This window comes from Hemicordylus capensis, chromosome 1 (genome assembly GCF_027244095.1).
Source record: "Hemicordylus capensis ecotype Gifberg chromosome 1, rHemCap1.1.pri, whole genome shotgun sequence".
Lineage (NCBI taxonomy): Eukaryota > Metazoa > Chordata > Lepidosauria > Squamata > Cordylidae > Hemicordylus > Hemicordylus capensis.
In genome coordinates this window covers 11847667-11865659 of record NC_069657.1, presented here as the reverse complement: position 1 = coordinate 11865659, position 17993 = coordinate 11847667, and the positions used below count along the sequence as shown (strand labels likewise).

Sequence of the window (17993 nt, the reverse complement as noted above, 5' to 3'; positions counted from 1 at the left end):
TGTCAACTTTTAATTAACTTGGCAATTTCAAAAACAAAGGAAATCCTTAAGTAATGGGTTTATGTAGTGAGATAATTAAACCCTTTAAGGAGGGTTTAAAATCTCCCCAAGGCCACATAATCTCCAGTTTTGGCTGAAACAACAGTCTCAGAGCACTTTAAAGACTTACAAATTTGTTTCAGCATACTAGGCTTTCGTGGACTAGCGCCCCGGAATAGCTTGCCCTGACGAGCATGGGGGATGCCAAAGAAGGCACACCTGCCTCTCCTTCCCAGAGCTCTGTTTGCTCCTCTGTTCCCCATCCTGCCCCGCCCCAGTGTTAATGAGAGCCATGCTAGCCATTGTCCCCTGCTAACTGAGCAAAGAGGCACCTTTTCAAAGTGGTGATTCTCTTTACTGAGCAGGGGGAGAGCAGCTGGCCCTATCCAACCCCAGCACAGCATCCCTCCAGTGGCTGTTGCTGGGGTCTATCTTCAGTTTCTTTTTGTGAGCCCTTTGGGGTCAGGGAGCCCTTTTTATTTATTGTTTACTAACTTACTTATTTATTTAAATCTATGTAATCCGCTTTGGGAACTTTTTGTTGAAAAGCAGTACAGGTTGAGTATCCCTCATCCCTTAACACTAGAACCGGGTGTCATCCCATAAAATTGACTGCCGGGAAATCTAGGACCAACAAACGGAAGTACTTTTTCACACAATGCATAATCAACTTGTGGAATTCTCTGCCACGAGATGTGGTGACAGCCAACAACCTGGATGGCTTTAAGAGGGCTTTGGATAACTTCATGGAGGAGAGGTCTATCAAGGGCTACTAGTCGGAGGGCTGTGGGCCACCTCCAGCCTCGGGGGCGGGGTGCCTCTGAGTACCAGTTGTGGGGGAGTAATGGCAGGAGAGAGGGCATACCCTCAACTCCTGTCTGAGGCTTCTAGCAGCATCTGGTGGGCCACTGTGCGAAACAGGATGCTGGACTAGATGGGCCTTGGGCCTGATCCAGCAGGGCTGTTCTTACGTTCTTATCCAGACTGCTTGGGACCAGAAGTGTTCTGGATTTCAGATTTTTCCTGATTTTGGAATATTTGCATAATCTTGGGCATGGGATCCAGTGCCAAAACAGATGCCAACAGAGCAGGTACCAAACTGAGCAGGGAGTGGAGGAGGGGGGCTTTCCCTTTTCCCTCTAGTGCCAAAGTGAGAACATCAAAAACATGAAAAAGCTTCACAATAAAAACAGAGCCGCAACTAGAGAGAACTGCAGACAAAACTCGTCACTAACAGCCTTCTGAAATAAGTAAGTTTTGACTGCATGTTTAAAAACAGCAAAATTGGGAATCTGCGAGCGAGTGAGCTGAGGAGTTGTTTTTTGTTTTTGTTATGGCATGGTGTCTGGATTTTGGAGCATTCCGGATTTTAGGTGTCCGGATAAGGAATACTCAGCCTGTATGTAAATTTTAATAGTTTGATGGTTTTTAATAGTTTTAACATTTTAAATTTTAAATGGTTGTAATGCTTTAACCTTTTTACTTTTTGCGGTTTTGTTGTAAACCACCCAGAGACTTGTGTTTTGGGTGGTATACAAATATGTTAAATAAAATAAAATAAAAAAAAAATATCTGTCGTATTCATATTTTGCCTGCAGGCTGGCCATTTGTCAGGTAGAGCTGCATGCTTATGCCATTAATTCCAACGGGAGTGCTCATGAGTAACTTAGTCTGGATGTAAGCCAGTGACTGCAGCAGCCTGTCTCACAAATGTAACAATTAGAACTGTGTGAATACGCACACACTCATGCACACACATACACAATATCTCTGTGGGGAACCTGAGCTGAAGGTTTGTGACAGAAGGGGTACACTCAGGTTGGGGATGCTTGCACTATCACAATCTACTCGTTTCCATTCAGGCTTCAAGGCAGCAATGTCTACTTGTACCTTTAGCTGATATATCTCCTGGTTGGAGGAAACATAGTTGTTACTGATGTAGAGCTCAATGAGAGCGTAGGCTTTCTGCAGGCCCACCAGCGATGTGATCCGGTTGTTCTCGAGAGAGAGATAATGAAGGTGCGTCAAGTTATCAAACACGTTTCTTTCTAGACTGGTGAGGTGGTTGTTGTTGGCACTCAGCCGCATGAGTTTGGAGAGTTTCGAAATCCCTGGGGCAAAAGTACAAGCAGCACAGATCATGAACGCGAGCGGTGCCCAAGAGCGTGTTGGCTTGCAGAGCTGCAAGTAATGACCTTGCAGGTAATTATTTAATGCAGAAATGCAAATACCTGCAACAGAGCTAGTCCTGAAGTTAGGAACGTAGTGGGGATGGGGTAGGGAATCATTGCAGACTCTCCAGAACAGAACTACAGGTAGCCTAATAGATCTGTACACCTTAAGTAGCGCAGCGGGGAAATGCTTGACTCACAAGCAGAAGGTTGCCAGTTCGAATCCCCACTGCTACTATATCGGGCAGCAGCGATATAGGAAGATGCTGAAAGGCATCATCTAAGACTGCCCTGGAGGAAGCAACAGGAAACCCCTCCTGTAGTCTACAAAAGAAAATCACAGGGCTCTGTGGGTGCCAGGGGTCGAAATTAAACTTTACTTTTATTAAACTTTATTATTTATTATTAAACTTTATTAAACTTTACCTTTAACAGATTTGTAAGTACCCCATGGGTGGGGCCCGTGGCCATGAGACCCTGGGGGGTTACAGTGCCTCAGAGAAAGGAAGGGGAGCTTCTTCGCCCTAGTCCCTCCTCCAGCATCACAGGGATCATGATGACCTCCCCCTCACCAGGGACCACAGACTCTGGCTGGCTGCCTCACTCCAGCACTGCAGGTGCAGCTTGTTCCCACTCACCTGTCTCTGCCCTAGCCTCTCTCTTCCTAGGCGTGCGGGTTGGTGATTGTCGTGAACCCAAGCCACCCATATCACCTGTTGGAAGTGGAACTCTGAGCTGCCTCATGCCTCAATGACAGAGGGGGACAGACTAGTGAATCAGAGAGCTAGAGGGGTCAAGACATTGGTCATCCCTTCTCTCTACTGCTCTGACACTATCCCTTTGATATGTAGATTGCTACTCTCAGGGACTGCCTGCCTGCCTGCCTCTCTCTCTCCCTCCCTCTCCATGTGTGCAGAGTTGCAGACAGCATCTCTCTGCATCCAGCTAGCTAGCTAGATTTAGAGATTTTATTTCTCCACTTTCCAATCTAGAATGGAGTTCTCCAATAAAGACTCCTTATATTGATTTGAAACTATGAACTGGCTCCAAGGTTTTTTTGCTCTCGGCAAACATGCATGCCTGGGCAGAATCCGCTGTGTTTTACCTCTGTGCACTCTGCTGTAATAGAAGACTATCTCTTACCAGAGAGACATCCCAAACCACCTACCAGGCCTGTGTGAAGAGAGCTCAGGGGATGTGGAGTCTGAATGGAGGCCAGACCCCCTTGCTGTGCCCTTGTGCCACAATCTCGAGGGCCCACCCACTGAGTCTCAGCCAACAATGTTGGAAAAAGAGGAAGAGAGGCAGGAGAGCTGGCACCACCTGAGAAGCAAGTGGGTCAATTGGCATGGTACTGCCTGCACATTTTTCCTTATATCTGCACAAATAAACGGGCTGGAGATTTACGTAAAGCAAACCATGCTGATCAGTCAGGAAGAGACATCGATTATGGACCTGAGCAGAAAGAGCAAATGCATTACCATCAAGGCTTGAGATGCAGTTTCCATCCAACGTGAGCTCTTCCAGATTAAGGCAATGATCCAGCCCTTCTATTTTAGTGAGATTATTGTTGCTAAATGAAGCCCACTGCAAATTCTCTAATTTTTCCAAACTGCTGATTCTGCAGAGATGTTGCCCATCCAGGTCTAATACAGTGATCTGTATGGGGTAAAAGTGTTCATGATTGTTATTAGCAGGATACAGATACAGCACAGGAAGGGATGGATAATGGGGGTTCCTATGACTTGATTTTTGACTCTGCAATGCCCCATGGAGCTGCGGCAAGAGTCCAACCCACTGTAAACCATGTGCAATTGTCCAGAAGCTGTTGCCCTGGCATGCAACACCACTGGAGCTGGCCTTCATGTTGCCCAGCAGCCCTGGCGGGTCCCAGATCCCACTGCACAGAATGTTGCCACTCAGAGGGCATTCCGTTTACTTATGCACGGAACCGCACGTTCCGGTTCACAGCCGGGCGGGGGGGGGGTGGCTCTTTAAGGGTGGGGGAGGGTGCACTTACCCCTCCCGCCGCTTTCCCCCCACAGCGCTCAGTTTTTGAAAAGCATTTGGGGTGGCAGCATACCTCCCTGCCGCCCCGCCCCGTTTCTTGGCAAAAGGCTTCAGAATGTGCGACTGTGCATGTGCGTGTGTACGGCACACGTGTGTACGGCACACGTGCGCACATCAGATGTACGCATGCACACAAAGCGCACACGTGACACATGCGTGCGCCGTGTGCACACACAGTCACATGTTCTGAAGCCTTTTGCCGAGAAACGGGGGAGGTATGCTGCCGCCCCAAATGCTTTTCAAAAACGGAGCGCTGGCAGGGGGAAAGCGGTGGGAGGGGTAAGTGACCCTCCCCCACCCTTAAAGAGCCACCCGCCCTGGCTACGAACCACAAACCACCCCTCCCAAGTGAATCGGTTCGCAGGCCTTTAGAATGGCCTGTGAACCGGTCCATGCACATCACTAGTGCCAGCCACACCCCTTGCGCCAACGTCAGAAGCGTGTCAATGCAGGGGGCGTGGTTGGCACTTGGTCCAGAAATGCTGCTGATTGGTCTCTCCCAGCTGGCAAAGCAAGCACACAACTTTACTTTTGATTTGATCCGTATTAATCAATAGATCAGAACTGAAATTAAGATAAGGGAAAGATACAATAATCTTGATTACTGCACAAAGAAAAACATAAACTGTACACACTCATCTACCCCTAAGGAGAGATCCTTATTTCTCTTTACAAGAACATGGAGACCTTAACCCCAGCATTCCCATTTTGCAGAACAGACCCGAGGTTGAGAGGCCGAAATTTTCCAGAGAACATCCAGTGTACAGGTATAGGATTGGCACCCATCTTCCTGAAGCTAATCACAAAGGTCTCTCTCTCTGCCTCCTGTCGTGATACTGCTTTGATTCCACACAAGTACATCCTGCCCTGATCCAAATCACCTTTGGCATTGATGTCACACAGTGTAATGTTGACACCATCGGCTGGAACGTTGCTTCATATGGCAGTTTCTGCAAATGTGCTTCCCTTCATGTACGGAGAGCAGAATGCTATGTACGTCTGCGCAAACGTGTTTTCCTCTAGCGATGCAATGCACCCCACAACAAATTGAACTGACAGAGGAGCTTTTAACCTTTTCTGCTTGGCAGATTAACGTGATTCTGGATGATGGGTCAGGACACGGATTCTGACAGGTCAGGGTGCCTGAGGATCTCCCCGGATGGCGTTGTTCAAAGGGTTTCTCTTACAGAGTGCTCTAAACATCATGGGTGGTCATTCGAGGCAGTGGGCAGGAATACCGCCCATGTGCATGCAACTTCACTGGAATTAGCATGACCCGCTTTGTCCTGAGAAACTGAAGAGTGGTGGTGGTTGCCCATCACACCAGGAGTTCTCAACCTGGGGTCCCCAGATGTTGCTGGACTACAGCTCCCATCATCCCCAGCCACAAGGGCCTTTAGGAGCATAATTGAAGGCTGCTGGTTTTTGTGTTGTTTACTCCAAACACCTAGTGGTTTACTCCTTGGCACCAGAGCTGATCTTGTAGTAGCAAGCATGACTTGTCCCCTTATGACTGGGAGACTAGAAGTGTGAGCACTGGAAGATCTTCCCCTTAGGGGATGGAACCGCTCTGGGAAGAGCATCTAGGTTCCAAGTTCCCTCCCTGGCAGCATCTCCAAGATAGGGCTGAGAGAGATTCCTGCCTGCAACCTTGGAGAGGCCGCTGCTAGTCTGTGAAGATAATACTGAGCTAGATGGACCAATGGTGTGACTCACTATATGGCAGCTTCCTATGTTCCTATGTCTTCTAAGGCTCTTTTTTGTTATTATATATTGGTAACAGCTTTTTGTGTTTTACTGAAAGTACTGTGAACTGCTTTGGATAAATTTTACAGAGAAAAGGCATAATTCTTTTTTAACTAAATAGATAAAGTGAGAGTGGGAAGAGGAGGGGAAGGAGGGCAGGTAAGGGGGCAGGGGGCAGTAGGGGCAAAGGACCTTTTCTATCTGCCCTCCTTTCTCACTGCTAAACTCCTTGCAGATACCAACACATTATATTCCTAGGACACATCCAAAGAATCCACAAATGCACAGTACCATCAACAAAGAATAGCTGGGTGTGCCCATACGGCCCCTCTCCCAAATTCTTGTGATCCTGTAACAATGCTTGGTGCCACAGCGTTGCTATGTGAGAGATGTGAAGGGGGTTCCCTCATGCTGCTGTGCTGAGTATTTTGTGGTGTTGCAGGTGTGACTCCAAATGAAACCTAGGAAGAGGCCTCATCCCGAATCAGAGCACTGGTCCATCTAGCTCAGTATTGTCTGCACTGAATGGCAGAAGCTCTCCAAGAAGTCTCTCCCAGCTGTACTGACGGGGACAGTTTTGCCCACCAGAAGCCCACTGTAATACGAGGAGTGGAAAGTTCTAGTGTCTGTCTCAGAAGTTCATCCGTGGGTCAGTTCTAACAGGCTCTGCTTCTTATCAGAGACTGCAGCTTCTTATCAGAGTTGCCATGATACACTTCAAGCAACCAATTGCATCCCATTAAGCACCTGCTTTTTGCTCATTATAGACATGTAAGCCAAGAAAACTGTATTATGTAACTTGCTTTGTTTAAAGGCACATCTATACCTACAAAGACTAGACTCGTTCGGACCATGGTTTTCCCTGTGACGCTCTACGGATGCAAAAGCTGGACTTTGAAGCAGCAGGATAGAAAAAGTGTTGATGCTTTTGAACTTTGGGGCTGGAGAAGACTTTTGAGGATACTATGGACAGCCAAGAAAACAAACAAATGGATCATAGAACAAATCAATCCAGAATTTTCACTCCAGGCACAAATGACCAGGCTCAGGAATATAATGTGTTGGTATCTGCAAGGAGTTTAGCAGCGAGAAAGGAGGGCAGATAGAAAAAGGTGTCTGAAGTATCATACTTCAGAAGTATGAAGTATCATACTTCAGACACATTATGCAAAGAAGTCTATAAGGAAAGTTGAAGGAAAGAGAAGAAGAGGACGACCAGCAACAAGGTGGATGGACTTGATGACGACAGCAATGAATGCACCACTGAGAGACCTGAAAGGCCAAGTTGAAGACAGATCAACCTGGAGAGAATCTATCTATGTGGTCGCTAAGAGTCAACACTGATTTGATGGCACTTAATCAATCCATCAACAAAGAGAGAGCCTTCTTAGAATGCTAGCTGGATTTCACCATGGACTAGCATGCAGGTGCTGTGCATCCCGGCTGGAGGACGTCCCCTACTGCAACGGGATCCCTGGTAGTTTTGGCTTAGGGGGACATAAGGAGCCTCTCCCTTATAGTCTTTCTATGATTAAAATGTCATCTATTTCATCTTCCTCCTCTCTGTGTGTCTCTGTCTTGGCACCAGGAAGAGACTGTACCCCTGGAACAACAACAGCCAGTGACTGAAGCTGGGACTTTCTGCAAGCAAAGTCAGTGCTAAATATACAAAGCTATGGCACCTCCCTAACATATGAAGTGTCCTCAGGAACATAGGAAGCTGCCTTATGCTGAGTCAGACATTGGTCCATCTAGCTCAGCACCGTCTGCACTGACTGACAGTGGCTCTCCAAGGTTGCAGGCAGGAATCTTTTCCAGTTCAATCTGGAGATGCTGCCAGGGACTCAACCTGGAACCAGCAAGCATGCCGAGGCTCTTCCACCCTTCTATGGCCCCATCCCCATGATGAAACTATAGAAGACTATCCAAACAATGGAAACACCAACCAAAAGCTTATTACACTAAAACAAAGAAGTGAGACATTCTAACAGAATAATGGTCTCCCTTACCTTGGAAGACCAGTTGTTCTCAAATACATCCACTTTGTTCTTGCTGACCTGGCTCAGGATTTTGGCATAAGGCAGGATGCTAAGTACACGCAGCTTCTCTTCATCTGTCCTGGAATGTGCCACCAGGGATGCCTGGTGAAATGAAACCCCCACATTACAGGAGACAACACATTACAAACAAATGCACCTTTTACACATTATATTCCAATCAAGTTGTTCAATGAGACATTCTGTAATTCTTGTCTCTTGGAAGAGAGGAAAGACTCCCCCCGCCCTTTTTTTTTTTTTTAGAGTGGACTTGTTTCATTCATTTCTGGAAAGGAGCATGCATGTAAGGGGACGCTCAGCAATGGAAAAAACAGCCTCTCCAGCTGTGAGCCTCCATTTAAGACAACCTACTTGCTCTGCACAACTGGAAGGATCACAGTGTGGATCCTGGAGACTCAGATGACCCTCCGGAAACACGAGAGAACTTCTTGTTTTTAAAGGACACACAGAACAGAGACATGTGTGTCTATACCTGTGCGTGCTAAACTCTGGAAGAAGGAAGCATGGATTCAAAACTACCTGTGCATTTGGAAAACCATGCTAAACAGGAGGGCTGTGCATTGGACATTCTGATGCTAATGGATTTGTAGCAACCTCCTGGTGCTGTAGGGGTACATTCCCAACTGGCCCTCACTCCATACTGCCTTCTGTGTCCAGCACTGGGCTGGTGGGAAAGTTCACTAGAACCAAAGCTGCCCGATACTGGCTGGGTGGGGGGTTGGCTAGATTTTTTGGCCACTCCCACTCCCCCTGACAAGGGCAGAGGAAGAGAGGAGGGTGGACGGGCAGTTTTCCTGGCCCCATGTGCATCGGCTCTTTGCCGGCACTGACGAGGGAGGAAGGGGAGCGGGCGGCTGAGGAGGCAGAGGGTGCACGGCCCCAACTCCATTGGGCAGCCTGAGTTCACTGCACAGTGTTGACGAATGGTAGTTCTGCAAAACGCCCTCACTGTGAAGAGTGCAGGGAGGCTGAGGTTTCTTGGTGCATCAGTGCTGGAGCAGGACTTCTGGGAAAGCAATGTTGGAGATGGACTTCCAGTGCATCGACCTTTTGCACCAACTGTCCTAATGACCACTAGGGGCATTGGGAGTAGAGACAGTGAGTCAGGGTCTCCCTATCTGCCCCTACACTATGACCCCTGGACTGACTCTGCAGCACCTCCTGTGCTGCGTCACAATCCTTCCTTTCCTCCTAGAGAGCAGATGGGAACATCTCTCTCTCTCTCCTTACCTATCCACTATGTAGTCCTTTAGATTAGATATAGGTCTTTCCTATCTAAGTGTATTTAATCAATAAACATTTAGTATTCAGTGCTACAAGGATCTCCATGTGTTTTCTCTAAATAGCTGCAATAACTAAACCATCCTCTGCTACCCACTCTGTAACTGGAGTGTGTGTGCTCATTGCTTAATGCTCTGCTGTTTTACTTATTGAGGGTAAAAATCGACAATCTCTAACAAGCAACCCTGTAAAAAATAAATCTGAGCAGGGCCCCTTGATCAACACAATTCTCCTAAACAAACAAACAAACCCCTCAAGCCTCAGACCACCAAACCTGAGTAATTTTGGAGTCTGCCATAAACTGAATAGCAGCTGCTGCCTCTTCTTCGGTAATCAGGACTCCATCCAGGTGTGTCAAAGCCCTCAGCTGGCTAATCACACTCAAACGCACGGAGGCTGGCTTGGGAAAAAGAAACAAAACAAGAATGGCATGACCTGTTTGGTGGTGGCACCCACCGTAACAGACAGACTCCCCAGCAAAAGCCATCAGACTCCTTCATTGGCTGAGTTCCTCTGGCAGGTTAAGACCTTTTTATTTTCCAGGGTGTTAGAAAGGGGTGGAGCTGGAGGGATGGTGGTAACTACAACTGAGCTCCTTCTCTTCCAGAATACCTGGTTCCGGCCTAGTTTACACATGGTGGAAGAGGACTGAGGTGTTCAAATGGACTACACCACTTCATATGGCAGGTGGCGACTACATATCTGAATGTCCACCGAGTGCCAATAGAGAGCCAGCATAGCTGGTAAAGGGCTGGAATAGAACTTTTCTTCTTTCTGTGCTGCTAGTTCTCGATTTGCAGGGAGGTTGGTTTTTAATGAGCAGCAGCACTCAAAACCAGAACCACCAACTACATTATCAAGTGGTTCAGTCCGCTCTATCACTCATTCTCCTATACATGGAGACCAGTGGTTCCCAGCCTGGGTTCCTCCAGATGTTGCTGAACTACAACTCCTACATCCCCAGCCATAATAAATTGTAGCTGGGGATGCTGGGAGTTGTAGTTCAGCAACATCTGGAGGAATCCAGCTTGGGAACCACTGATGTAGACCAAGCCTCCTTTCGTGACCACAAGGAATCATCAAACACCTCTACGTCCTTGACCTCACCATTCTGCCAGTTTTCCAGCCATGCCCATTTTCTGGCTCTCTTCCTTTGCTGGCAGGCAGGCCTGGCTCCAGGTCAAGGGAATTGTTTCAGGCCAAGCAGCCGGACAGTCTTAAGAACATAAGAACAGCCCTGCTGGATCAGCCCAAAGGACCATCTAATCCCCAGCATCCTGCCTCACGCAGTGGCTGACCAGGTGCGTCTGAGAAGCCTGCGTCTACTATTATGAAGATAGATAGATAGATAGATAGATAGACAGATAGTACTATTACAATGACTATTTATATACCCCTTATCCACAAAAGTTCTCAATACAGTTTACAAAGATAAATAAATAAATAATCAATGAGATGGTTCCCTGTCCCCAAAGGACTCACAAACCAGTAGCGTAGGGAGGGCATAGGCAGGCCTTGTTTGGGCTACCTGCCCCCTCAACATGGTGGAGTTGGTGCCCCTCCCCCTCCCTGCGTGCGCAGGGCTGCCATGCACGGAGCTGGTGGCGTCTGAGTGCTGGGCTGTTCCCTCAGGGAGGCTGCCACTGCCACTGCCACAGCCACACACATGGTGGGGAGAAAAGGGGTGCCAGGGTAGCCTCCGCTGGGTGTATGTCCTGGCAAGCGCGGCGGCCCCGACAGCAGCTGTGCATGGGTTCTTGGAACCCATGCGCACCATTGCAGCTCTGCCCCGGTTCACAATCTAAAAGAAACACAAGGCAGAAACCAACAACAGCTGCAAACAGGGAAAAGAGGGAAACTGCCCCTTCCCGTTGATGTTCTCTAGCACCTGGTGTTCAGGGGCATGCGCCCTGCCCCCCTGCCCAACACAATGGCAAGTAGCCATTCATAGCCCTGTCTTCCATGACCATCTAGATTGGCGGCCCTCACCACATCCAGAGGCAGTGTTTTCCACAGTTTAACTACCCAGGGCTACTTGTGGAGTCAAGGCCACTCCTGATTGCAGAAGTGAGGAAGTACCTTTCTTTACTCCACTTCACATCATCCCTACAACTTGTAGGAGGAGTGGATGGCGGTACCAGAGGAAGCACTAACTACAATGGTTACAATGAGTGCAACAGCAGCAATAGACAGTTACAATGGTAGTAGTCAAAAAGGTACACATTTTAGTGACCTCCACACATGCGCAGAAGCCATTTGCTTGACCATTTTTAGATGAAGTGCCATTAACACAGTAGTAATGGCAGTAGTGGTAGATACTCACTGGGTAGTGATGGTGGTGGTGGTAATAGAAATAGTAGGTAGTAGCAGCAGGAATATAGCGTTTACTCAAGGCTGAGTAACCTTGAAATTTAAAGTTTTGAAAAAGTTCAGACTGAGCCGTACCTTATGCCATGGGTTATGCCTGATATCCAGACTGAGCACCATTGGCGTATGTTTCCGTAAGACGTTGATTTCTTCCCCAGCCTTTTTCAACTGATTCCAGCTCAGGTCCAAATGCTTCAGCTTGTTTAGGCCTCTAATGCCCTCAAGGGTGATCACGTGGTTATGGCTGGCATCAAAATATTCCAGGTTTGGCTGGAATGCAGTAGCAGATGTGAGGATAACTTATGAAAAGATATGGTCTACTCACACATTATGTTCAACACTAGTACAATCTGTATACAGTGTACACGGTACAGATCTTCGTGCAGGTAGTTATTACAGCAGTGCACTGTATCTGTAATGCATTGCAGGGCACCTGTACCCCGGTTCATTTTTAAAAGGAATGCAGGTTCAGTCATTTACACACACAAAATGTACGGGTGTACAGACATCTTGTACAATAGAATTTCTGAATTGGGCTATTGCTTCTTCACTATCTGCAGATTACAATAAAGCTGTATTAAAAAGTAATAGAGATGAAGATTACAACCATGCTCCCTTAGATCAGGGTTTGTTAACCTTGGGCCCCCAGATGCTGTTGGACTACAACTCCCAGAATCCCCAACCACAAAGGCCATGTCTGGGGATTCTGGGAGTTGTAGTCCAAAAACATCTGGGGACCCAAGGTTAAGAAATCCTGCCCTAAATCTTTGAATTCCAAAGGGATTCTCCACAGGGTTCCCCATCAAGGACTCCTAGCATCCCTCACTTTTTATACGTAGAGACAGGTGATTAAAACACAGCATAATGGGGATTTCTTGGCTTCTATGAGCAAGCCACATGGTGAATTATTGTAGGCAAACTCAAAGATGAATTCTATGAGTTTATACTGGATCTTTTGGTATTGGATTATATATGGATTATTTTTCATGGATGTAGTGCCCTTTAGGAGGAAAACATGGATGCCATCCTCTTACCAAGTGGTAAACATCATCCAGACAAGTGAACTCGTTAAAACTGATGATGAGCCTGCGCAGCCCACTGAGCTTGGAGATGTCCCGGAGCTTGCTCAGCCGGTTTCCGTGCAGGTCCAGAACCTAAGCCAAAGGTAGAGTGGGAATAGCTTATTTATTCATAGTAACGAATAAGTATTTATTGGTAACTTCTCAACCCAAAGCACTCAAGGGTCTGTGCCCATTGCAGGGACGATTGTGCAAGGCGAGGAAGTTGGGTCAAGAACAGAGGCCGGAGCAGAGGCTGGAGCAGAAGGCAGGAGAGGCAGACGGAGCTAGAAACGAGAAACTGGAAGAACAAGGCAAGAGGTGGAACCAAGGCCGAAACAGAGGCTGGTGCACAGAAACTCCCAGTGGAGAACCTCTGTGTCAGTCAAGGTCTGAATGCAACTGAGAAGTTCCATCCCTTCCTGGAGCTAACTGGACTGTGATCCATGGAAAGCACCAAAGCTTGCTTTCTCCTCCTGAGTAGGCCCAATGGGAGGCCAGGCGAGTGCTTTGCCATCAGTTCTGGAATATGGAATTACAGTCCCAAGCATGGTGTTGCCACTGCCCCTGAGGTCCAAGGGGCAATGGAGGGGGCTCTAAGAATGGGTCCAGATGGGAGGTGCTAGGTCCCTTGAGTTGTCGGGCTCCTCCAAAAGGGCATCCATAGGAGGGGTGATCTCTAGCTTCTTGGGAGCTGTGGTTCCCATGGGATACACCCCCATCAGTACTCAGAAGCCCTTCTGGGTCCTGGTTCTCCTCCTCCTCCCCATCTCCAACAGAGGCTGGTCGTCTGTCAGGGATGCTGTAGCATGTAACAATTCCAGATGGTTAAAGCAGTGGTCCACTAAAATGAATATACCACAGTGAAAAATACAAGCAGAACTGAAAAATAAGCAAGTTGTTGTAGTAAGAACTAATCAGCCTACTTTCCTTTCACTGTCTCTACAACTGGACTAAATTTGGTTCAAATCAAGGTCCACAAATTAGATCTCTTGAACCTCAAACGTTCACGTGTCCGCCATCTTGGATTGGGGTGGATGACATCATCACAAACTATGCTGTTGAGGTGTCCCTACAACTGTACCCGATTTGGTTCATATTGGTCCAGGTGCTGCAAAGTTGAGGACACACACACACACACACACACACACACAATGCCGGGCGATCTCATAAGCCTGCTGGAAAGTAGGCTAAAAACAAAGGCCTGGTTCACACAATTGTTCAAATCTAGGTTTAACCAACATAAGCATTATTGTGTGAACCCACACCAAAGTGGTTTATGGCCTGAGATGAATTTGGGATTTCTGCCTGGGCATGAGTTCACACAGTCTTATTTATTTATTTGTTTGTTACATTTTCATACGGTCTTTCTGCCTTCACAAAGGCATCCAAAGCAGTTTACACTATTAAAACAAGGAAATTACATAAGATTAATAAAACATTGTCCCAGGATGTTGGTCTTTTCAGGAGCTGAGGACAAGAGCTCGCTCACCTGGGTGCCTCCTTTCTTGCCTTCCTCTCAAGACACATGTCTTTCAGTAATATTAATGTTGGTAACCCACATTAAACCTAGATTCAAACTACTGTGTAAACAAGGCCTAAAAGAAGTATACTTTTTGTTTCAGAATGGTTGTTTTTTTCCTTATGCAAATTTTATTCTCATTCAAATTTATTTATTTAGCATATTTGTATACTGCCCAAAACTCATGTCTCTGGGCAGTTCACAATAAAACAGATTAAAAGCATAGTTAAAACCTTAAAATAATTTAAAACGATGATAGATTCTATAAGTTAATGAAAAGCATGGGTGAATAAATGTTTCTTAACAGCCCTTTTAAAAGCTGTCAGAGATGAGAAGGCTCTGATTTCAACAGCACATTCCAAAGCCTCGGGGCAGCAATGGAGAAGGCCCGTCTGCCAGTAGTCACCAGACAAGCTGGTGGGAACTGCTGACGGACCTCCACAGATGATCTCTATAGGTGGCAGGGCTCATAATGAAGGTGGTGTTCTCTTAAGTCTCCTGGGCCTAAGCTGTTTAGGGCTTTAAAGGTTATAATCAGCACTTTGTATTTTGCCTGGAAACATATTGGTAGCCAGTGCAGTTCTTTTAATATAAGTGTAACATGGTCTTTCCGAGATGACCCCGAGACCAACCTGGCTTCCATATTTTGCCTCAGTTTCTGGACTACGTACAAAGGCAGCCCCACAAAGAGCGCATCACAGGATGACTGTCTGGAAGTTGCCAGCATAAGTACTACTGTTTTGAGCTTGTTTATCTCAAGAAATGGACACAGCTGGGGTATCAACCAAAGGTGATAGAAAGCACCTCTGGCCACTGCTTCAACCTGACACCACAGAGAGGTTTGGATCCAGAAGCACTCCCAGATGGTATACCTGCTCCTTCTGGGGGAGCGTAGTCCACTCCAGATCGAAGTTGTGTCTCCTGAGTTCTAACCCTGATCAATTAATCAACTAATTTTTATTTAACTGGGTAACTGGGTATTAAGGAGAGGAGAGCTGGTCTTGTGGTAGCAAGCATGACTTGTCCCCTTAGCTAAGCAGGGTCTGCCCTGGTTGCATCTGATGTGTGAGCACTGCAAGATATTCCCCACAGGGGATGGAACTGCTCTGGGAAGAGCATCTAGGCTCCACGTTCCTTCCCTAGCATCTCCAAGACAGGGCTGAGAGAGATTCCTGCCTGCAACCTTGGAGAAGCCACTACCAGTCTGTGAAGACAATACTGAGCTAGATGGACCTATGGTCTGACTCAGTATATGGCAGCTTCCTATGTTCCTAACAGCCTTAATAAAAATGAATACACATTTAAATATGATCAGGTCCTTACAGTGTAAATAGGGCGTTGTAGCCCTAATCTGGATAAAGAGGAGAGGACCCTGCAGCATAAGGCAAATATTGAGGCCTCTAAACTTTAGCAAATGCAAAGAATTCGTCCTGTGGTTTGCGTGTAGCATGACACTGCTTTGAGTCTGAAATCGTTTCACTCAAGAAGGTACTCACCGCTATCTGACTGTAAATGTTGGCCTTAGCAACTGCTAAAACCGTTTTTTCATCCAAGCAAACAATTTTGGGCTTGGGTTTAATGGGAGGCTCCATGCTTAAAACTTCATCATCGCGGTGCAGATCCCGAGACAAAACAAAGCCAGGTGCGTTTCTCCTTCCTTCTTCCCCAACCACATTGCTGAGGGAGGAGAACAGAGCTTCTACTTTGACCTACACAAAAGACAGGTTCTTCTTTTAGGTGTTTTGCCACACTTTCTATTTTAAAAAGGATACTAAGAAGAAACAAAATACTAAGGGACAAGATACTATTTTAAAAAGAATACCAAGAAGAGACAAAATCAAAAACATAAGAACATAAGAACAGCCCTGCTGGATCAGGCCCGAGGCCCATCTAGTCCAGCATCCTGTTTCTCAAAGTGGCCCACCAGATGCCTCTGGGAAGCCCACAGGCAGGAGTTGAGGGCATGCCCTCTCTCCTGCTGTTACACCCCTGCAACTGGTACTCAGAGGCATCCTGCCTTTGAGGCTGGAGGTGGCCCTCCGACTAGTAGCCATTGATAGACCTCTCCTCCATGAAGTTATCCAAACCCCTCTTAAATCCATCCAGGTTGTTGGCTGTCACCACATCTCGTGGCAGAGAATTCCACCAGCGGATTATGCATTGTGTGAAAAAGTACTTCTGTTTGTTGGTCGTAGATTTACCGGCAATCAATTTCATGGGATGACCCCTGGTTCTAGTATTGTGTGAGAGGGAGACGAATTTCTCTCTATCCACTTTCTCCACACCATGCATGATTGTTGTAGCCTTGCCTCATAAGAAAGGTGCTCTAGGCCCCTGGTCATCTTGGTTGTCCTCTTCGGCACCTTTTCCAGTTCTACAATGTCCTTTTTTAGATGAGGTGACCAGAATTGTACGCAGTACAAAAACATCCCTCAAGGCAAATCCTAAAATTACTCTAACGGGAAAGCTCTTTACAAAGATAGCTTAGGGTGGGTTCAGACAACCCACAAATGCCCGGAAGCCAGCTTCTAGTGAGCATGGGCAGCCGAACAGGTGTCTTGTCTGAACCTGCCAACCTCTGGTTTAGAGCCAGACTTCCCGACTTCAGCCTGAGATTTATAACCTAGGGCTGTAGCGGGTAGGTCCGACTCTGAACTGGAGGTTGACAGGTTCAGACAACGCCCCCTGCTAGGAACGTACACTTGCTGGGATCCAGAGCTTCCTGCCTTACTGCCTTGGCATGATCGTGTGACGCCACCATTAGTAAAGAAGAAAGAAAACAGAAACTCAAGGCACTGACAAAACTGAAACAAGGGCAAAAGTTACAGGGTTTTTTGGTCATTCACAGTATGACTCTGACAATGTTTGTTTCTTCAAGAGCTTGCAATGGTGCTCCCTGGTTCCTGTGATAATAAGGCTTTAACCACTTGTGAAAAGAGGAACAGTTGTCTGTTACTTAGGAACATAGGGAGCTGCCATATACTGAGTCAGACCATTGGTCCATCTAGCTCAGTATTGTCTACACAGACTGGCAGCAGCTTCTCCAAGGGTGCAGGCAGGAATCTCTCTCAGCCCTATGCTGGAGATGCTGCCAGGGAGGGAACTTGGAACCTTCTGCATGCAATCTTGCCTTTCAGAAGCATGATTTTCACTTGAGGTTATGAATACAAATATTTATATACTGCTTTTCAACAAAAGTTCCCAAAGCAGTTTACATAGATATAAATAAATTTAAAAAGCGGCTCCCTGTCCCCAAAGGGCTTCCAATCTTAAAAAGAAACCTAAGATAGACACCAGCAACAACCACTGGAGGCTGCTGTGCTGGGGATGGATAGGGCCAGTTGCTCTCTCTACCAGAATACTTGGTTCTACTTTTGCTCTTATTGCATTTGTTCTTAGTGCCTGTTGTGAAGCCAGTATTAAACCCTCTGTTTCTTTCTTCAAGTTGCCATTCTTAAGACATTGCCAGGTCTTGGTGATGTCTGATTTTCCACTTATATTGTGCAAATATTGACCATGCAGGGGCTTCTTTTTTCCATTTTTCTGCTCGGTTCTTGACTTGTTCTTTCTTGTAGGCCTGCTTTCTTTCATTGGTGTTGAATAGTTTTGCATTATTGACCATTTGAAGTGCATCTTCTTTACTGTCCTTGATATAAGGCCTCTTTTCTCCTCCTCTACTGTT

At 46.8% G+C, this 17993-nt stretch overlaps 1 protein-coding gene across 8 annotated transcripts in view; it reads right to left on the bottom strand.

The window, feature by feature from the left end:
- The window catches only part of LRRC9 (leucine rich repeat containing 9), a 105741-nt gene that overhangs the window by 34878 nt on the left and 52870 nt on the right, over positions 1-17993 (bottom strand). For all 8 annotated transcript variants that reach the window (XM_053275995.1, XM_053276175.1, XM_053276086.1 and 5 more), the window contains 7 exons: positions 15808-16020; positions 12766-12885; positions 11810-12001; positions 9639-9764; positions 8036-8167; positions 3692-3869; positions 1930-2150 (listed from right to left, as the gene is read on the bottom strand). In XM_053275995.1, coding sequence (XP_053131970.1) covers positions 1930-2150; positions 3692-3869; positions 8036-8167; positions 9639-9764; positions 11810-12001; positions 12766-12885; positions 15808-16020 — 1182 coding nt within the window. The remainder of the gene's footprint in view (positions 1-1929; positions 2151-3691; positions 3870-8035; positions 8168-9638; positions 9765-11809; positions 12002-12765; positions 12886-15807; positions 16021-17993) is intronic.